Source organism: Hyaena hyaena, unplaced genomic scaffold, assembly GCF_003009895.1.
Source record: "Hyaena hyaena isolate Hyena2069 unplaced genomic scaffold, ASM300989v1 scaffold_1037, whole genome shotgun sequence".
NCBI lineage: Eukaryota > Metazoa > Chordata > Mammalia > Carnivora > Hyaenidae > Hyaena > Hyaena hyaena.
Window position 1 is genome coordinate 222,277 of NW_024081673.1, and position 23,325 is coordinate 245,601.

The 23,325-nt window shown below is 37.8% G+C and overlaps 1 protein-coding gene across 1 annotated transcript in view; it reads right to left on the reverse strand.

Annotated features, from left to right (window-relative positions):
• Positions 1-23,325, reverse strand: part of FGF14 (fibroblast growth factor 14) — a 172,986-nt gene that overhangs the window by 108,732 nt on the left and 40,929 nt on the right. Inside the window, exons 2-3 of the mRNA XM_039222032.1 lie at positions 17,845-17,955; positions 11,370-11,473 (exon numbers count right to left, since the gene is read on the reverse strand). Coding sequence (XP_039077963.1) covers positions 11,370-11,473; positions 17,845-17,955 — 215 coding nt within the window. The remainder of the gene's footprint in view (positions 1-11,369; positions 11,474-17,844; positions 17,956-23,325) is intronic.

Genomic DNA, 23,325 nt, shown 5'->3' on the forward strand with positions numbered 1-23,325 from the left:
ACAGAGGGCACAAAGAAGGGGTAACAAGGAAAATTATCACCGAAGGAATGATTTTTGTCAGTTGTTTGTATATAACATGTGAAGAGGAACAGCCAGTTTGATTCTTCAAAAAGGTTGCTTTAATTCTTTCTCAGGAAAAAAGAAAAAGAGTAGTTTTCATATTGCTGTGAATTATTTCATAAATTATTTTCCATTTTATTCCCAAGTGAAAAGCAAAATGGAATGTAAATCATTGGGGCTGCAATGAGGAAACTGAAAGAAACACCCAACTCATGGTTCATGAATTCTGAGAGTCCTCTGCAGGTAGCTCACAAGGAAGAAGTAGGAAGAGTAAGGATCCTCTAAAGGTAAAATAATCAGAAAGAAAACTCATCAGTTCAACTTGGATGGATGATGTGTAGCAAGTTCAATCATGAGCCTCCCACAAATGCAAACAATTTTTAAGGAAACAGAACTTTGCCCAAAATTTTAGTAGCTATTAAGCTATTGCTTTACTATTAGAGCCGATTTGCCATTCGCTGTATGGTATGTTGGCCTTGGTGTGTATATAGTTTTCATGTAATTTTTTTATTCATGATGTAGAAAATGAAAGCAAAGAGATAGTTCATTCTCAAATATTGTGTATCTATCATTTTAGGTAGATATTGTTTATCTATCATTTTTGAGGTAGTCTTTTAAACTCCTTACATGCAAAAATTTCTTTCATTATCTGCCACTTATTATCTACCTTCTACAAATACAAATTTGAAAAAATGAAAACATTTTAATCAAACCTAAATTGTTACTCTTTATAGTATTTCATTTTGCCCTACAGAAGAATGAGGATAAAATGGCAAACTTCAATGGTATTTTTTTCTTTGACACTAAAAGGAAATTTAAAAAACAAAGTATTTGATGTCATTTCATGGATATATGTAAATAATAAAATCCTTTCTCTAATTATCATTATTCATATGCTTTCTTTAAAAATTTTTTAATGTTTATTTAATTTTGAAGGAGAGAGAGAGAGAGAGAGAGCATGTGAGCAGGGGAGGAGCAGAGAGAAAGGGAGACACAGAATCTAAAGCAGGCTCCAGTGCTGACAGCTCAGAGCCTTATGCGGGGCTCAAACTCACTAACTGTGAGCTCATGACCTGTCAGATCATGACTTGAGCTGAAGTCAGACACTTAACCAATTGAGCTATCTAGATGCCCCTCTCCCCCATGTGCTTGCTTTAAAATGTTGAAGTGCTAGCAAGATTCACCAGAAGTCAGGTTTTGTTTTCTTGCTCCAAGATTCTCTCATAAGGTGAAGACATTAACACTCACTTCATTAATGCAAATATAACCATGTTAGAATGCAGACATCGCATATCCAGTTCTGTCTCTGTGGGTTTATCATGCTCTTTCGGGGAACGAATGTGTAAATAGTGCTTCTCTGCAATTCTAACTTGAGAAATAAACAGGCTCCTATAGTCTTTGCTGATGCTTAATGTTTTCCAGCGGGGAAAAAGATAAGTGACATGCATCACAAATAGCATGAACAGGTGGGCACTTGAGGAATAAATTAATAAAATTTACTGGTGACATTAATTCTACCTTAACAATAACCAGTCAAGAACTACAAATTGAAGACCTCCTACAAATTCATCACTATTGAAGAAGTGATAAGAAATATACAAATACAATCATGGAATCACAGACTTTGAGAAAAGATAGGAGCCTTAAAATCCATCTAGTCAAGATGTACATCCTATCCATTGGATGTTCAGGGGATTTTTGTTGTTTTTAATTCGGTCCCATCTGATTATCTTTGAAGCCCCAGCACATACAGGACATTAGCTGTCAGTGGAAGGCATCCAAGAGTGTTTCTTGAATGAGTGAATAAATAAATAAACTCATGATTATACACATCCCAGCAAGGGCTTGATTCTTCAGCCCATATTTAAGTGTTGAGTAATTATATTGAGTAGAAGTAGTTTTCCATATATTTCTTGCAGACCCTTTTGTAATTAGACTTATCTGTTTACTTTTTTGAGGTAGGTATTATGGGCTTTGTATAGTTAAGAAATCTGTATAACAATGGATCCGTTTGGGATCAACTTGCTCTCTATACTGGACTTGGAAAAGGAGCTTAAAGGTGAGTGAAGCACAGGGAACTGCCACTCACCTATGAGGGAGAAGGAAGTGTCTTCTAGTCCAGAAGTGAGACTCGTGTGGAAAGACCTTGCTTGAGGAAAACAAAACTGTCTCAGAGGAAATAGGGGTTTAGGAAAAATTAATAATTTATTAAATAAAAATATTTATTTCATTAGTAAATTTTTTTAAGTCCTAAAGAATTCATTTCTGAAGCAACCTAGGTTTCTTGTCTTTAGAAACCTGCTCTGACGGGATACCCTTGGCCTGAATCGGTCCTTCAATTCAGCAGGTGCCCTGTGGCCCCCAGCTGACTGTCTCTGGCCTATTTCTCCCCTGAGCCGTAGGTGATGGAGACCACTTCTCCTTCTCAGGACGATAAACCAGCAGCTGCTATTGGTTTGAAATTCAGTGTCTTACTTTGTTTCTATTTTTTCAAGTCTCAGCAAAAAGCCCCTGTCCTTCCACATATTATTTCAATGCTCAAGGGCACATTTCTTTTCCTATTCTTCCCCAGACTGAGAGGAGCTATCACAGACAAAGCTTTTCTCTTTGTGTTTCCTCACAGACCGTCTTACCTGGTCAACAGGAAAGGTGAGCACCACTTCTAGCCATGTCATTCTGCTTACTGCAAGGGCCTGAGCCAGACTGTGAACTTGTACACATCATCATCATCATCATCATCATCATCATCATCATCATCATCATCACCATCATCATCATCAATGGTAAATAGAAAATCATTTAATCTCCATGCCCTGGTTCCTGAGACAGTGAAGTAGACTCATGTTTATTAACGTGTGCTCCTCCAGGCACCTGAACTAGAAATGCCTGGGATACAAATTCAAAATTCTGATTCTTGAGACACACTGGATTCACTGAATTGGAATCTTTCTGGCTAATGTTCTGGGATCTGGTTCTCTGCATTGCTCTCTGAGTAACTCTTATGTATCTTATGCTGAGGATTGTGAACCACCATGAGAATATCTGAAGGCCTGATATTTCCCTCCCATGTTTTTAGCATCATTCTTATACAAGTTAGGAATTCAACTCAGCTAGTCCTCTGCTTTATTATCCAGTGTCCAAAATTGCCTGTACGGATTCTATATACTTGAGAATTAAATAAAATACATTAGAAAGATTGCTTAAGGAGTATGTTATTTTATAAAGTTCTTTCTAACATCTAACTTCACTTAGGCTGATGTCATTCACCCCATCTCTTCATTTTCTGGCTCATATTAGGAAGCAAAAGGAAAATTATCACCATCCATCATAGAACATTTTTAAAGACATCCCTGAGACATGATTCTTCAGGGCTGTCTTTAAGAAGCTGTGTCATCATCCAGTAGTCAACCAGTGGGATTATAACCCACCTGCATATTCTGGGGACAAACTGAACACATCCCGAACTGAATGCAGCAGGCTCCTCCACTCAAGCATCCCCCCTCCTTCTGGGTTCTGTTTTCTCAGTGAGGAGCACCACTGAGCACCAGGTTCTGGGCCAGTCCTCCCAGAGCAAACCCTGAGTCAGTCCTCCCAGAGCGAGCCCTCCCCGATATCCAGACCACCACAGACTTCTTTCCACACCTGCTCAGAAAACACTCCAAATATCTCTCATCCGTTCCAGTCCCTTGATCCAGGGGTTGCCAATACCACCATCTCCAGACCCAGAAACAAAGTCAACGTGTGCAGCAGCTTCCTTCATAAAATTAGGCAGAAGTTGTCAATGTGGCTAAATAGTAGACTGTAGCGTTCATGCCCTGCCCCAGATCATGCGTGTGCACTTAATGCTGTCCAAACAGAACAAATGGGTGTAGTTTGCAAGTCCTACTTAGGTCTCTCTCTTTTTATCTCTTTCTCCCCTATGTCTCCCACCTCCCTGGCCCTGGTAACCACTGCTCAAGTCTTGTGTCTATGTATTTGATTTGTTTAGATTCCACAAGTAAGATCATGCAGGTGTTTTCTTTATGTGTCTGGCATATTTGCTTATATTCGTTGTTGCAAACGACAGGATCTCCCTCCTTAAGGCTGAATATTATCCCATTGTATGTCCTCAGCATCCCTTGCCTGGCCTGTTGCAGTGCCTGTCACACCGTTGCTAGCTTCTTTCCACTAATCCTCACCATCACAGATATAATCCCGTAGAAGCCAAGTGGGGCCACACTGTTTCCTTGCCTAGAGAATAACCAAGCACAGTCAGCATTCTGGGAAGGGGGCTAAGGGAAGGGAAATAGGTGAAAGTGGTCATGGGGCCAGAGCAGACAAGGTATTTGGGGTATGGTTGGAAAGCCTAGACTAGGCTTCTAGAGAGAGGGTCTTGTTTTTTCCACTCCAGAGTGGGAAGCTGGAGCCAGGAGTCAGGGCTGGGGGCAGGGAGGTGGGGAAGAGGGGTCCCAGGAAGGTGATGGAGTGAGACGTGGCCCTCCCTCTCTCCTTCCCTTGTGACATGACTTCCCTGCTTCCTTCCCTTTGCTATCTGCTCCTCTTTCCTTTCTCTCCTCTTTCCCTAATGCTGCCTCGTGTATCTCCCCACTGCTGGTTTGTGGTCTCCTTTCCATTTTCCTTTTTCCCCTCTTCTTCCTCTTAAGCTTCAGTGTCTTCTCTCCCTCAATCCCAGCTAATGCCTTCACACTCCATAAAATGATACTGGAACTTGGATAGTCTAAAAATACATTTAATTATTTTTATTGCCTACCATCAACCTAACATGGGGTGTTTCATATCTTTCTTTTGCCAAAAGGCTGCTTCAAATTAGTTACATGCAGTCTACCATTTGCATTTGTTCCTCAATTGATCTTTCCTTCTGGCAAGTGACCCTAAATAGAATGACAGCATCCTTGCCTTTGTCATAATCAATTATTCTGTGCATCAGTGTTCAGTGTCGTGGGAATTACATGAATACTGGAGGAAAATTAACTAAAGTGCCATACCTGCTTCCTTGTTACTATAAATTATCTTAGCCAAAATATCAAGAAAGGATAATAGTCATTTTCAAATCGGGCAATATATCCAACTGAGTCATAACGTGGCAGGAACCATAGGGAAACCCAATGAAAAAAGAAATATTTTTTTAAGCATAGCAAGTAAAGCTTTAAAACATGTGCACATTTGAAAACTATTATTTAACATTTTATAAAAAGAAATAAAAATACTCTGACCAAAAGTATAATCATGTGAATAAATGTGTGTATAATTTAAGCACAATACCTAATCCCAATGAAATACAAAAATATATACACACAAATTATATACATATATATAGTCTCGAAATGTTTTAGATATTGTTTGTGCAGAAGAACACGCATATCAGCTCAGAGACTGTTCAAATAACAGAGATATGAATAATCACCACAAAGTTAATACACTTTTTAAAATAAAGAAACTGAGCCATTCAGAGAGCTCAAGATGGAAGGATGAAAGACAGAGACATTTCCATTCTGAAAAGGGCATCTCTGTGTAACCTGACGAACACAGATTCCTACTTGGTTATAGTTTTGCCTCCATGCTCACAGGGGGCAGCGTATGAGAGGCTGTTCCCTAGGTCAGCAGTTTTCAGATGCTCCTGAGGGCCTTGGTTTACAGACAAAGGATATTGATGGCCATTGATGGTGGATGTAGTTCAGATTACTTGATTAACCCCCTGAACTATCTAGTGCCTAAATAAATAAATAAATAAATAAACAAACAAACGGGAGGCATGGACAGAGTACTTAGCAACACAGGGATACACAGTGAGCTGTTTCCTGAGAATAGGTGTCCATAGATGCTACACAGGACAGGATGGGTATCGACGATGGCCAGAAAACTCACACAACACTCCATATGCATAGAAATATGGGTGAATGATTCTGTGTATCTGTATATGAGTAACCCTCGGGAAAGAATAGGAAAGCTGGAGGGAAATTAGGCACCACACTGTGATAAAACAAGTCAGTTCCATTTCTACACCCTAAACTTGAGCAATGAACAGAAGAACAGTGTCAAGAGGAAAATAGCATTGTTCCATCCAATTTTATGAGAGCTATGGGCTCTGTAGGAAGATGTATGATTGATGGAAAATGAGGCAGGGAGTCTGAGGCTTTCCCGTCCGGGATGCTTTGCGATGTTGAAGCAATACAACATCAAGATATGTTGAGATGCCTGCTGGCACAGAAGTACAGAAGCAAAACCACCTTTGCAGAAGAGGCTCATGAAAACACTGCTGAAAGATGGGAGTACAATATTGTAGAACTATCTCACATATAGTAGATAAGGCTTTGAGGTCATTAAACGTGTTTTTGCAGAATATATGGCATTTACCTTATTTTCCTGAATTAAAGACCATTTCATACCCCCCTCCTTCCACATTCACTGTGTATCAATAGTTGGGTTGCTGATTTAGTGAAGAAGACGACAGAACAGCTTCACATTTCTGCAAACTTCAACTTAGGGGCAAAGGGAGTTAGGAAAGCCAAATATTTTTTTCTACTCAGTGTTGGGTTCTGTGCCTAGGTGGTCTGCCTACCAACTCTACTCTTCCTACCTTGGCCTAAAGCGACCATCATCTCCCCCACCAGCCATTTCAACAATAATTGCTTTGTGGTTGTTGATTATTGGGCTACCAGCTTTTGACTCACTCACTAGATAGTTTATTAAACTTTAGGTTCCTGGGCCTCCCACTAAACCCAATGAACTGAAATATTGGGAGTCTGACCCAAGGAATCTACCTTTTCTTCCTGTTTCCAGGTGATTCTTTGAACCCAAATAATTACAAAACACAGTAGCAGTGTACTTTTTTGATTCATTTAAAAAACCCACATGAAAAAGGATTTTCTTCCTTTCCAGTTGTACCACTTGGTTAAGAAACTCAGAGCAAATATTAATGTCAGGAGAGCCCCAGGGCTTACTGCCTCCCCAAGTGCTTGCATTTGGGTAACAGGAATATTTATATCACCATTTGAAATATGATATTCTCATAAATGTAAGCCTGTGATAAGAGCAATAATGAATCTTTAAACATTTTATGTACGTTGTTCATGTCATCATTCAGAAAAATCAAACAGACTAAAACTAGAATTTTAAATCACCCAAATTAACTTAAAGTATCCAGGGAAACTTTTTAATTTTACAGATGAGAAGCTTGAGAGTCAGAGACTGGGCATGAATGACAACACGGGTCTTGGCTGGATCTGGGGTCGAGGTGTCCCGAGAAAGCCCAGGGTTCTACCCACCATCAATGTCTTTCCCCTCCTCCCTGCTTCACCTTTTTCTCTTCTCTTATCAGAAACACATCTGATTCCCACTCTTATCTCTCTCTGCCCCAATCTTTTCCTTTCATTCCGAGTTCTTCAAGTATTCAGAATTTACCTTCAAACTGTTTCTCTCTACAGACGATTTTCTTAGTCTTTCAAAGTCATAGCTTGCTTGAAAAAAAGAAGTTCCTCATAGTGCTATAGACAGTTTATAGTTTTTCAAAATACATGTATTTCCCAACATCATATTAAACTAATTCTTTAATGTAAGTATTTCTTTGTCAGTTTCTATTCTACCACTTTGCAACCTGTCTTCTACCTTTGAGCAAATTGTTTATATCTAGCATTAAATCTCATAAGATACATCTCTGCGGAACATATTATAATTATTATGACCACATATTATAATTATTATGACCACTATTGTCATATCAAAGGAAAGATGCCACAGGGAACATGTGCTTTCAGCATCAGAAACGTGTTTATTTACATTTCAGACTTTTTTGTTCCACCCCTCCACCCGAGGTGAAATTATCTGACAAATTGAAAATCTTTATTTGGATGGCAGAGGCTTATGAGAATTACTTCCTGAAATGCAAATAGAGAAATACGCACCTTGAGCCAAAGCACTAATGTGATTTTTATTCAACAGAATTCATTTTGAATGATCTGCATATTTTATTGCCTATCTTCTAAATCTATGGATCCTCAGTAAAATTGGTCCCATATTGGGCACTGGGTTTCACTGTGCAAACATTAAGTTGATCTTTTTAAAGTGGGCATAAGCTTAAAACAGATTCCTTTTTTTTCTGAGACTTTATCACTTTTTTCTTTAAACCTGAGGTTGACTAGAGTCAAATCTCTTAGTTGAGTTAGCCAGGTGTGGCATGGCTCTTTAAAAAAAATTTTTTAGTGTTTATTTTTGAGACAGACAGAGAGAGAGAGAGAGAGCAGGGGACGGGCAGAGAGTGAGGGAAACAGAATCTGAAGCAGGCTCCAGGCTCCAAGCTGTCAGCACAGAACCCTAAGCGGGGCTCCAACACATGGACCTTGAGATCATGACTTTTTGGAGCTGAAGTCGGAGGATTGAACTACTGAGCCATCCAGGCATTCCTGGCATGGCTTTTTCAAATTTAAATTTCAAATGTTACATGTAATAAATTTTAAGAATATTAAATGCCCAGTATATAATATCAAACTTTCCCCAGATAGATGTAATTTTCTACGATTACTGTTTTTGAATTTGAGAATCTCCAAAGGAAAAGGATCATGTTTCAAATTATACTTCTTAATAATTGAAATGAAATTTGTTCCCTAGGTAGCAAATCCCTAAAGGTTTTCCTTACATCATTATGTGTTTATAGCTTCTTGTTAGAATAGGTGCCAGACCATATGATGAAAAATGTCTGGCACATGGAAGCATTATAGTGAAACAGTCTAAAATGTAAGCTAATGAGTCAGACCATTAATGCTCAAATCCTGTCTTCTCTATTTACTACCTGGGTGACTGCACAGATTCTTACACTCTCTGTACATCAGTATCACCATTTTAAAAGCATATGCTCAATAGGATTAGATGAGCTAATACTGTACAGTGCTTAGAATGGTGTTGGGCAGTATTTATCATATAAATATTGGCCATTATTATTACTATAGAAGTAGATCTATTATTATTATATAGTATCACAAGTGTTATATTGTGTTGTGCTATATTATTAACCTAGTGAACACTCACTAATTATGAAATAGATAACTGACTATGGAAATATATTTTTAAAAATTTTTTAATTCTTATTTATTTTTGAGAAAGAGAGAGACAGAGTGTGAGCAGAGGAGGGACAGAAAGAGAGGGAGATACAGAACCCAAAGCAGGTTCCAGGCTCTGAGCTGTCAGCACAGAGCCCAACACGGGGCTTGAACTCACAAGCCATGAGATTATGATCTGAGTGAAAGTCAGCCACCCAACTGACTGAGCCACCCATGTGCCCCAGAAGTATATTCTTTTTACTGAAATATTTAAAGTTCACAGTTCATTACATTGAAATAAATAGCACTTTGACTATGGAGTAATAGTAAAGACTGGAAATTGCATTTGATTTGTATTGAAGAGCTTTTGCTGCAAGATAGCTGAGGATTGTAAAGCCCTGGCCTAGGCAGTGGGGCTCTCTCAGGGGAGGGGAGGGGCAGATAGAGTATCTTTTACCAGACCCTGGATTCAAAGTGAAGAGTCAAGATGGGAAGAGAAGAAAGGCAACGTCTATAAGTCAAGAATCAAACCACCAAACGGAAGGCACAGATGCCAAGGAACTGGAGAACCATGGAGGTTGAGAACAGAAAATAATGGGTCAACACTGAAAAAAATCCTGGGGCAGATGATATCACCCATAGCTGGCCTTATGAGACCTGATTCCTGGGCAGGAGGCCATATGGACTGGCATTAGTGCCTTCCTCACTTCTATTACTGCTGCAGCTGCTTTGCACCAAACATAACCTGAACTTGTATTTTCGACAAAGATACACACTCAATATGATATTCATTACTTTAAAAAATGGTATTCATGTGCAACCTCATCACAAAAGAACTAGAAACACCTTCCTCAGTAGCAAAAAGATAAAATAAAGATTCACATGTCCCTCTGACATCAACACATGTATCAGAGCACAACAAACAATATGATAAAATCATTAACGGAAACAGAGACCTAGAAATTATGGCAGATACTGCCACTAATAATTTTTAGGTATCTCAAAGATTACCTTGGAGGAAAGAAAGAAACAAAAATAACAGAACAAATGTCAAACTCATAAAATTGACTTGTATCTGAAAGAAGGCATCTCCAGAAAGTGATCTTTATCTGAATCATATTTCTCTTAAAGGGGAGGATAGGGAATTCTAGCTTGATCTTGCTCTCAGTATGTTGAATATTCATCTTGGGCAACAGAACACAATTTACATAATGTGAGGCCCAGGCCTGTGTGCAGGAACACCCTTCAGGGAACTCAGATGAAGCTTCCAAAATAACAAGAACATTTTCCAGTTCACCGCAGAGGGAATCCGCAGCTCGAATTTCATTTTCTTTGACAGGATTTCCCAGATTTGCTCAAGAAATGCCCCAGAGAATGATTGTGTGTGTGTGTGTGTGTGTGTGTGTGTGTGTGTGTGTAGGAGATGTGTGTAATGTTTGTACATGTTTACATGTAGTTTTTTGATGATAATATTTAGTAACAGCAGAGTTTTAAAGAATTTAAATGAAGATGATATACAAACCCATATAAGAGCATTTTTCTTTGAGGTACCATGAATTTAATCTGTCAACTTTTGCTCAAAGGAGAAAAGAAATACTTTCATCTAAGTCTCTATTGTTTGGTCCTGCAGCAGAAATTAATTCTACCTCCATTATAATGTATGGATACAGCATATCTGAATGTAAATTATTTGTAAATAGTAAATATTGTAAAGGTCATATGACTAAAAAAGTGCTCAACTTCTAGTATACATTAACACAAAACAAATTTTTGCCTTACTTAGATTTAAGGTCAACATACATTTTATATTACAAATCTTTCCCCCCATAAAACCTTGACACAATTTGAATTTTTTTTAAAAAAGAACTACTCTCTTTAAATTTTCCTTTTTAGAATTCACATTAATTCTGTTTCTTCTTATAAAATAATGTCTTACAAGAAACTCTCTACGACAAGTACATTTCTAAATAGAAATAAAGATTATTTTAACATCAACTCTTTCAAAATCATTCAATTTTCTACAAACTAGTTCATTTTTTAAAATATGCAAACGCACAATTTTAAGAGGTAATATTACTCTTCCACTTGATGTACTGATATTATCAGACATTAATGAATAATGAATAAACAGCCCTTACAGCACCGTAGTCAAGATCAAATATTAAAGCAAGGATAGCAGAGTCAATAGACATAGATCCTTCTCATTTTTTGTTGTTGCTGCTCCCATTTTTTTGCAAATATTGAATGAATGGCCAACATCTTTGGCATGTTACTTACTGATGGGTAGAGGTAACCTTCTCCATTCATGGCTATATACAATCCTGTCTTCACTCCCTGGATGGCAACAACGCGCAGTCCCACTGGTATGAGGTTGAACAGTGCTGTAAAGATAAACATGGCCTGTCACAAATGGGCAGGGGAAACAAAACTTTGCCATCACTTTTCTCTCTCTCATTTCTTTTATTTAAAAAAAATCATCTTTTTTACAGCCTTCTGAGAAGTCAATTAATTAACTTTTATTTCTCTTTCTAATGAAGACGTACCTGCAATGGGTAAAATTAGCCCTTGCGTTTCAATTGGTAGATCTTAGCCGTCCGCCTATAGCATTTTGAAGAACTGGTGGACCAAGACACAGAATCAAGACTGTAATCATGATTCCAGTCACAGTATCGGGCACTGTTTGATGCCAAAAAAATCTCAAGACTCTCAAAGAGTGGAATTTAAAAAATTCCAAGTTGAATGCCTAGTCTGTTCTTTCAAGCAGAAGGTGTGCTTTATCACTGCAATGTAGGACAGGCCAGAAGTTTAAGAGGTAATTTCAAAAAGAAATTAATCTTGCTGAACCAACATGAGATGCCCAGCAGATCCCAGAAAAGGTGTGCACCTGGCAATATGCTCAGTTTAGAAAGAACGAATCATAGTGAACGCATGCACGTTCTAGAGAGAGACATTTTCTTTACTAACATCTCATAAAACTATGAGTGATAACTAAAGTAAAAGAGGGGAAAGTGTTCAACTTTACCCATCTACAAGATATATTTCCATGTTTCACTTCCTCCCTTACTGACCAGAAAAGTATTTTTATATTTTTTTACATAGTACACATAGCAATGTTATCACTGAGTTTTTAAAAAAGTCTTAATGTTCCTTTAACGTATTGCCATGCTGGGGTTACATGTTGACTCTTTTGTGGGTATTCTACCACCATTCTTAGTATTAATTCCTTCACGATTTGGGGGACTTTAATGTAAATACATTTATAAGAGAGCTATTATTATCCACAGCACGGTTATATGCTCCCACTCAAGGTCTTAATTCACAAGTAATTCCAACCAACTGGACCAGGCCAGAACAGGTAACGGCAGCTCTGAAGTGCTGAAGTAAATGTGTAAACAAAATACCTGAGGTTTAGGTTCTCAAGTGTATTCCACAAAAGACGAATAGTTTGAAAAATGTGGGTAATTTTGGCTTCAATCTATGGGTCTACTAGATACATAATTAAAAATGGACTTTATAATTTAATTTCTATTCAATTCTGAGGCACCACGTGTTTTCTCTGAATAGGGTGGGGGAAATTTACACCCTCTCTTCCAGTTATTACATGTTACTGATTCCAAGATGTCAAGATGCCTGTGATGAAAGGGACATGGTGGGCCATCGCCATAATTAATCATTCTTATAGGAATACTCAGGGGCCAAATGGTTAAGTGGATATTAGCTTTCATGATGCAAGCTAATGAGATCACTAAGCTGTTTTCCATGGGATTCTAGGGGCTTATGTTACAGAAGAATGAGTCGTAAACTTGCTCACTTCCATTACTTAATAGTAAACATGAGTGGGAGTCATTGGGTAGTACGTGGTACTTGTGTCATTGTAACTCAGTATTCTTTGTGAGACAGGGCTACTGGCCAATTTCACTCTTGGTCAGAACACCTAAACTGTCCCATCTCCCTTATATTTTGAAAGGATGGGCTCCATAGAACAATTCCTGATTTATACATAAAAGTTTTGGAGGAAAAACATAGTTGGATGCCTGTCCTTCAAAACTATTCTAACTTAACCTATTCAAACTTAATTATTCTAATCTTCATACATTCCCAATGGTATTTATAGGTGCCATATATTTGATATAGACCAGAGAGTAAAATTCTAGAAAACAAGTACATCCTTAAATCTTCAAAATAATGTGGTATGGGAAAGAGAAAAAGTATAGATGATAGCCTAAGATGAACACCCATCTTAGGATTTTTTTTTTTTTTTCTAGGATTTGGGTTGGGACCTGAATTCTAAAATGTCATTTAATATCATTTACAGAATGATGAGTCACAGTGAATCCATATAACCATTGTCATGCGGAAGCCCATTCAGAGCTAACTGTGATGTGTCCATGGTGGTAATTAAAACCACAGATACCCACATTAATTGAGGTACCATTGTCTTTTCCATTCCTTTTGTCTTTTATATAATTATAAAGCAATGTCACAAAGCCTAGGGGAGTCAGAATAATAAGATGTTCATGCTTTGTTTATTCTGGGGAACACTCTAGTTTTCTATACAATAGTGATTTTCAATCCTGGATATACTTTAACATTAGCTGTATTCATAAAACAAGATAGCCATGCCCAACCACAGAATAATTAAGTTAAATAATAATCTCTGGAAGTGAGTTTAGGGTTTAGGGTATAAGAAAAAATTTTTAAAGCTCCTCAATTGACCCTAAAGTACAGCCAAGATGGGAACAGCCATCCCAAGGCCTGTAGGGTGGTGGTAGCTGTGAGTGACGGGCCATTTTTACACATCAAATTATCAGGTCAGGAATTTCTAAGGTGAGAGGATGCTTGTAGCATTTATTAAATCTCTTAGCGGGAACAATTAAGTTTGAGAGCATAGGAAAACCTCAGGACATCCCCAAAAGCAAAAGAGGGTAAAAGAAAACCACCCCCTAATTAAATGCCATAGTTCATGGTAATGCTAATGTTTAGTAGATAGATGGGAAGCTCTAAGAATTTTAAATGAATACACCCCTAGAAATTAGCATGTGATGATGTAACCTACGTGCTCACTTCTTTCTATGGAAGATGTTTCCAGGGCACATGGAAGCCAATAATAAGCAGTCAAGTTGCTACAGTATCTTGTCTATTAGGACCAATCATCCATCATCAATCACTGTCTTGCCACACTTTCCCTTCTGGAGATTTCTACATCTCGGGCTGGAAAATCCAGGGAGGATGTTAGGGTCAGGTTCACCTGTCTGCTGGCCTTTCTCTCTCTTCTCTACTCACCTAAAAATCTTGACAAAGGCAGCTTAGTAGGGTGGTTCTGACTTTACCTGGTTCTAAATAAGCTCATGTTTAGTTGTGGGATATGTGTCAAATCACGAAGATTTGAAGGCTCAAGCCTCAGTTTTGTCATAGTAACTTTCAAGGTGGCAGCATGGTGACTTTTAAGTTATTTTTCCTACTTACAGATTACTAATCCTTGATTTGGATTCAGAGAATTATCAAAAATCTGGAATGCATTTGTGAAGTATTACATAATGCCCTTCATCAAACTAGTAGGGCAGTGCTGCCTGCCCACATCTCTAGTGCTCACCCTCATTTTTACAGAATACGTCTCATGGCTTAGGATTTTCTCAAGATTCATAAGACGACTGTAATGAATCAGAGAAAAGAAAACAATCTTAAAATCCTACCTTAAAACTGTTTTTCAATCACAAAAGTGATGGTACACAAAGTAGAGTGAATCAGTAATCCCTATGGCTATTATAAAGCTACTGTAGTCCTGTCACGTTTTATTAAATTTTATGGTCATACAATTTTTATTGCCTTTTGAGGAGAGAATCTATATCTTACCCTGTTTTTTTCTCTATTCTGTAATGTCTTGGAAAATGTTGAAATGGCAACAAAACTAACCCAACTGGCTGAAAGGGCACATAAAATGCAACATAACTTATAATAACAGAAGGTACGGGCCAGCTCTTTGCACAGGAATGCAAGTCCCTTGAGTGTGGGCACTAGGACTTCATTCTGAGGCTTCTATACAGGACATCCTGTCCCTTCTTCAGTTTTCAAACTGTTCCTCACCAGTATTAGGGGGATAGAGAGGATTGTAAGTGCTGCCAGAGACTCTTGTTCCTTCAAATGCGGTTACACAGCAGGAGAAAAGAAGCCCTAGACATTTAGAGAACAGAAGGCTGTGTGTCCTTTAGTGTCTAGTCTCAGCTTTCCAGTTTAGTGTTTAATACTGTTCGGATAACAGATACAATTGTGTGTGTGTGTGTGTGTGTGTGTGTGTGTGTGTGTACGCGCGCGCGCGCAGATAATGTGTACATCCGCACTTTCACAGTTTAGAAAATATTGTGCTCATGGGGCGCCTGGGTGGCTTAGTCGGTTGAGCGTCCGACTTTTGCTTAGGTCATGATCTCGCGGTTCGTGGGTTCGAGCCCCGCGTCGGGCTCTGTGCTGACTGCCAGCTCAGAGCCTGGAGCCTGTTTCAGAGTCTGTAACTCCCTCTCTCTCTGACCCTCCCCTGCTCACGCTGTCTCTCTCTCTCTCTCCTAGAAATAAACAAAAATATTAAAAAAAAAAAAAGAAAAGAAAATATTGTGCTTCTTATTCATTTCTGAAACAATAAGCTTTTAAAAGACAACATCTACCTAATACTTCTTAATTCTATATTGATTCCCATTGTTAAAAATAACCAATTTGTTTGGCATTACAAAAACCAAAGAAGAAGGTAGGGGGCAATGCATAAAACCTGTGAAGGAAATTAGTTTTGAGAAGCCCAACTAAGCAGCATTTTCATTCAGCTATGGTTTATTTCCTTTCTTGAAAACTTCATCATAACAGATGGCCTCAACCTCTCAGTCCGAATGACATAGTTCTTGCAGTAGACATTGCATGAAGGCATCAGAACTTACAAATCTTGAGAGTCCACAAGTATAAGACATAAGAAAAAGAGAATGCCTTTTGTCAAAGAATGGGTAAGGAGAAAAAGATAGGGAGAAGAAAATGAATAGACACACATGCATTAGTTTGAACTAGAAGAAACTGACATCTTTTATAGGTCAAAGATGGTCAAGTCTTTACAATTTTAAAAAGTTCATCCTAATATCAAAATCCCAACAAGTAAACAATGGTTGACATCAGTCTGAAGAATAAAAAAGCTTTCTCTTCCTTCCTTGTGTTTGAATTGCTTTACCTTCTCTTTTCTCTAAATCAAAGAAGGAAATAAACCACTTGACAAAAAAAATCAATGAACAAATTCAATAAGAAAAAGTTTAAAAGTACAGAAGGACAATATAATAGACACAAAGAGAGGAAGAGAGAAAAAGATTAGAGATTGAAAAGGAAGAAAATGCAGACAAACAGAAAATTTTTAAGTTGAAAAAAAAATTAAATAAAGTGAGGTCCAAAGTCTAAGAGGTAAACACAGTGGCTAGAAAAATATTGACATTTCACATAGTGACACCAAATGCAAAAACAGTCTCCTTTATATTATTAGCTGATCTTGGTGCTACTGAAAATTTGATTACTAGAATTTAAAACAGAAAGTGCCTATAATTTGGTTATGTATATTCAAAACCTCCCTTCTTCTCATGGAATGATGTTCTATAAATGAAGGGCTAATGTTAAATGGAGGAAAAGATTCATATCCACTCCTGATCCACTAGTAATATGTGAATAAATATCTCCAATAAATCAGTTTTTGCTTTTCATTCATTCTCCTGAGCAGTGGAAAGTGTCTGTTTTAGAACTAATGTTCTAAATTAAACAGATGTGCCAGAATAAACAGAAAATGGGAAGGGAAAACGACAATTGAATAAGAAGAGACACCAGACTGAAAACACAAAGAATTATTCCTTATCAAAAAATAGTAAAGTGAAGGCAGACACTAATACAACGAAGAGTCAGTGGCTTTTCAATTAAAGAAAAATCATCACAGACCAAAATACATAAAGTAGTTAAACATTTTGAACAATGTATTCAAAGGCACTGAACCTTCACATCCTCTCTGTAAAAAAGATACTATCTTTTCATGTTGAATGCAAATAATTTGAAAAATTCCATTTCCATTATTTGAAACAAATAATCCTTATCGCTCTTGAATTTCCACAATTACCACTGAAAAGCTACAGGCCTGATAAAAAATAGTTTTTCCAAAGTAAACACGGATTCAGCTTTCCTCTGGAAACATTGGTGTCCTTATTCGGCTTTTAGGATAATGAAGATGAAAAGTAACAACAATGCTGGATGTAACAATTATTTTGGAAAAAAAAGAGAAGATACCTTCTAATTATCTTAAAATGAGAGCTTTCTTTTGTTGCTGTTAATGTTTTCATCCATGTGGTCCAAGCACAACAGTAAATGGCATTCTGGTGTGTAACATTTGTAAAAATGAACCAACATAACAAGTATTTGTAAATGTATCTTAAGAAGTCATTTAAACAGGGGCGCCTGGGTGGCTTAGTCGGTTAAGCGTCCGACTTTCCCTTAGGTCATGATCTCGCAGTTTGTGGGTTCAAGCCCCGCGTCGGGCTATTTGCTGACTGCCAGCTCAGAGCCTGGAGCCTGTTTCAGTCTGTGACTCCCTCTCTCTCTGACCCTCCCCTGCTCACGCTGTCTCTCTCTCTCTCTCTCTCTCCTACAAATAAATAAAACATTAAAAAATTAAAAAAAAAAGAAGTCATTTAAGCAGCAGCGTTATCTTCTACCAAGTGTGTTCACGGGGTGGCCTGAGGTTGTCACTTACTAGAATTAGTGCTGTCATCCTTGGTTCCGTCGAGAGCTCCATCTGGATGCATTTGCAAGTAGTAGCCTTGCCTGCAATATAACCTGGTCACTATACCCTTGAGCTGGGGATCTGAAAGGCAAACATAGTTATCATAAGCCTCACAATGTGTCAAAACAGAGTTTCTTTTTTCTCTTTCTGATTCTTTTCTTTCTTTGTCAGAGGAGGGCATTTGATAGAAGAAGCACCTTTTAGTCTCTATTTCCCAGATTCCGTATGTATCAAACCTGGAGCATATTGATCAGTGAGGGTGGAGAAAATGCAGTCATAACTTGCATCTTTCAGCAGCAGAAAATAGGTCATTTTATAAAACTAATGTGTGGATTTAAATTATTGATTAAAACAGTTCAGCTACTTAATTATTCATTTGAATAATTAATTAATCATTATAATAATTAATGAAATTATTCATTTTGTTAATAGTTAAGTCCTAAACTAATTAGTTTAATAGTTTAAACTAATATCATTCAGGATGGCAGTACAAAATTTGTGCAAACTTCTGGTTCTAAGAAACCTTACTAAAGGCTTTTTAATGGATTTTTCTTTTTACTTAATTTGACAAGTAATCCCAAAAGGCAAAAAGCCTGTATTAAAAAAAAAAATCCTACTAACGTTTTGATTATCAGTTCTTAGAAAAAAAACCGTTATGGAGAGTGCTTCTTTGATGTCTAAAGAGTTAGCCTGACTGGCATGAAACATCTGGTACACATGCATGACCCATAGAAAAATGGGAGAGCCCATTTCTGAGCTCAGGGTGAGGCACCATAACAAACCTATGCTGTCAGGTCAGCTCTGTGGCCATAATCTGGACAAATTAGACAGTTTGAACACATTTATAACTAAAAAAGAGAATGAAGTTTTATAACATGGGTTTTGATTCTTAGCCAAAAGGGCCAAGGATAGAGGACAGCAGAAGTTTATTAAAGCAAAAAGGGAAATTATATGGTAACAGACTTCTCATTTTGATGATTCATTGAAAAGAAAACCACTCAAGTGACCCAGGCTTCCAAAGGAGCCGTTGTACCTTTGAAAATAAATATTTACATGTGGCTTTTCAAAGGTCATCCCCATCTCATGACTAGATTTGATGTTGGACATCATATTCCTCACCATGGCAACTGGCACCTCTCCACAATCGCTGACTGGGACATGCAAATACGATCATGCTATCAAAGCAGTAGAATGGGACAGAACCATGAAGCCTACCATCTTGTAACTGACAGAAAATTTGTGGATTTGCCAACAGGTGAACACACACACACACACACAAAAACACACATGTCAAAAAAAAAAAAAAAGTTCTTCCAAACCAGAATACCCTTAGTTTTTTGTTTAGTCCTCAGGAAATTAAAGACAATGTCAATATATATTATTGTGGACATATGATATAACTAATAGTTTGAAAAATGACTTTTTGGTGCTTAGTCTTTCTTCAAAGATTGTATAATAGTGAAGAAATTTAGGGGGGAATAATGCATGAACACCACAGCATCACATGGGTGTGACTCTAATAGATGCTTCTAGATGCTTTTAGGAGGCTAGGATTAAAAACAGTGTAAGTAAGGGGCACCTGGGTGGCTCAGTTGGTTAAGCGTCCAACTTTGGCTCAGTCTCACAGTTTGTGGGTTCGAGCCCCGCGTCAGGCTCTGTGCTGACAGCCAGCTCAGAGCCTGGAGCCTGTTTAAGATTCTGTATCTCCCTCCTCTCTCACCCTCCCTGGCTCATGCTGTCTTTCTCTCTCAAAAATAAATTTTAAAAAACATTAAAAAGTTAAAAAAAAAACAATCTAGTGATTATTGAGATTGTGTGACATATGTTCCTTATTCTGGTATCTACCTTTAAAAATCACACAATGTTAAGATGCGCATTAGTGGGAAAAATCACTCTTGCACCTTAGTCTGCCCATCACTCAGTAAAATTTGACTGGGTTATTGACCCTCTAAGTATCAAGGACTTCTTTTCTTATTTAAGCTGCATTATATTTATGCTCATCGTTGCAAATAAATGGCATGGAAAAGAAGAGAACAAAGGTAAAAAGTCAGGTTCTTAATAGCCATGAGGACATGCAAGGAATTTCAGAAATTGACAATCCTTCTGCAAAAGCTTTATGTTCTGAATCAGTTATCGTTAATGACCCTACGTTTTAGCTACTACTTGAATTCAGTAGGTCAGGCAAGGCAGTAAAACACACATGACCCCCACCAGCTCCCTCACACTTAAAGAGAACACTTAGTCCTCTTTTTTTCTTTGTTGTTGTTGTTTTTCCTATTATAAAAAAGAGACCAGGGATATGAAGCATTGATGAGGATGTGGAGAAAGTGTAATCCTTGTGTACTGTTGGTGAGAATGCAAATTGGTACGGCCACTATGGCAAACAGTATGGGGGTTCCTCAAAAAACTAAACATTGAACTACCAATCCGATTGATCCAGCAATCCCACTTCTGGGTAGACAGCCAAAGGAAATGAAATCAGGGTCTGGAAGTACACCTCCATATTCATTACGGCCGTTATTCACATTAGCCAGGATATGGAAACACCCTCAGTGCCCATCAGCAAGCGAATGGATGGAGAAAATGTGGGATATGTACACAACAGAATATTAGTCAGCCTTTAAAAAGAAGGAGACTGTGCCATTTGCGACACCCTGGATGGTACTGGAGGACATGAGTCTGAGACCTTTCAGGCTACACCTCATTTCTGATAAGGAAGTACCAGCAGAGCAGGAAACCCTGGTTTTGAGTTCCCACTTAATTTCAAAGAAACGAAACCCAATTGATTCCTATGTATCTAGTTTCACGTTATTGGATGTTTTCTTTTTTAGAAACAATAATAATACTGATTGTGCTCTTCTCAGGTGCCAGGCGCTGTTGTAAGTACTTTACAGGATGAGCCCATTGAACTCACGACAACCTACTTAGTAGGAAGCCCACTTTGAAGATGGGAAGGTGGAGTCAGATCGATGAAGTAATTGACAAAGAGCACAAAACTGGGGTTTGAACATGATCCTATCTTCTAACCACTAAACTGTGTGGCCTCCGGAAGTTGAAGAGTTGGCCCGAACCATCTTAAGAACCTAAACTAAAATGCAAGCCAATCTTTTTTGTTTTTAATTGGGTTTTTAAAGATTAAGCACAGCTATATCTAAACTCAAATCCTGCATACCTAGAGCTAAATCAGCGATTAAAACAATAACACAAAGTTACAAAGAATCAAAGTGCCTGAAAATCTCTTCTATAATCCACCCCACTTTGCCATTGGCCACATTCCCAATAAAGTTCCACTCATAAAACCCTCAACAAAGGCACAGATTAAATACTGTGTCATTCTCTCTTCTCCACCAATTCCAGCCAAAATGCACTTGTATCCCTGACCCATCAGCTCACATGAACTGTCTCAACAGAATGCCTGCCTTTGTCATTCCATCTAAAGAATTGCTTTTTTGCAGATGCTGTTTTCACAATCTCCCTCACTCTTCCCTTGTTCTATTTGCACTGCCCTCAGTATATCAGCCCCTCATGGCCTCTTGAGAGAGGTGATCTTCCCACCAGCAGTGTACCCATTCCATCCAGCAGATCAGGAAACATGCAGTGGCTCTGGCCTGTCACTGAACTACTCACATGCCTCATCTTTCCTGTCCCGCATTGTTTCCTACTGCCTAACTCCACCCCCTGCATATAGTCTCGACTGGGTCACTGTGGGCTGCCTACAAATATCCCATAGTCTTCCACATTTATCTTGTCCCCTTAACCTTCCCTGTCTCAAATCTGCTCACCTACATAAAGATGTCCCCTTGCACACCTATGTGCACATACCCCCATGCACTCATCTTTGCGTATTTAACTCCTTTTCCTCCTTATGAAGATCAGCTACATCAATTCTTTCTCTGGGGCACTTTCCTGACACCTCGAAAGAGTTCAGATTCCTTCATTGAACACTTTTGCACCAGTATTCTTCAAAAGCATTACTTATTTTGAAAAAAATACAGCACTATTCACAAGGGTCAAGCATCAAAATTATTTCATTTGAAATCTTTTTAATACATTAAAAGGTATAGGAAATAATACAACCTACATCTGTGTTATCCATGGGGGTAAACAAATGTTACTATTTTGCTTTATAATTCATTATTTGAATTTCACATTTATTTGTACAATTGAAAGATTGATGTCTATCTTCAAACAGTACTGTAAGTTTCATGAAGAAAACTGAAATGTATGATATTGCTTACCATTACATTTTCAGGGTGTAGATAAATAGGAGCTAGGCAATATATATTTCTTAAATGAATGCTGACTGGGTTAGAGTGTAGTTATCTAGTAACTTTATATATATCTAATAAGAGTGAAAATTGTAATAGCATGAAATCCAGGATGGCAATAAAGCCTAAAAAATGTCCAAAACTTCTGACCAGGAAATTGTATTTTCCAGACTTCTAACTTAAAACTAAATCACAAGTATTATAAACTTCTGTGTAATGACATATGTGTATATAATATGAGCATGACTATGTAAGAAATGCTATCCATAGAGGAAAATACATGGGAAACAACACACAAAAATGTGAAATATAAATATATTTAGCTGGTTCCTGGAATATACATTTTTCAACATGTTATTATTTAAAAAGTCTCCTATAATTTCATAATGAAAATACATATTTTAATAAAATGTATTAATGTTTTTTGACAAAGGATGTATAACAATAACATTTCATACATACTTGCAAGTAATACTGTAATACATATATGCAAATAAGCTAAATGCATATTATTGTTGTAGATTAACTAGTTGCTCCAAATTTTCAAGGAGTCCACTTATTAGTTTCTCTTTGTGCTTAATCACATGTCCATAAAACTTTCACTATGATCCTCTCTAACAATACTGGTCATAGTACAATATGGCTGTTTATAGCATGAGGTGACTCTTTCAAATAATTAAAACAGAATGAAACAAGACCTTTCCTCAAAGGCCAAAAAGTATGAAGCCAAATAACCATAACAAACACAAAACAAACAAACAAACAAAAAAACAATTTCCCTGATAAAGCAAATCACAGCAGTTATATGTGGTCAGGCAATGGCATGACTAAGTTTCTAGATCTACTGTGTAGAGGAGAATACAACCTTCCTCTCTACAGCAAGTCTCAACTTCAGCCTAATACATGCTGGACAGCTCACTTAAACATATTCATGACTCTGTGAGAGAAACGTTGACAGAAAAGAGCAAAAATAGTTCACAAGATGGCCAGAATGGACAAGAACCAGTCTGGGCAGCTGCAACAGGAGCACTGGTCTCTAAGAAAGAGCATCCCTCATGGGCTGCCTCTCTCCCAAAAAGGAAGGAAAGGCAATGCATTGTCGTGTGTGAAGACCCAGTATTAGAACTTCTTGTTTGATTATCCCTCCAAAACTGAGAGGGAAATTAAGCTTTGCTAATAGCTA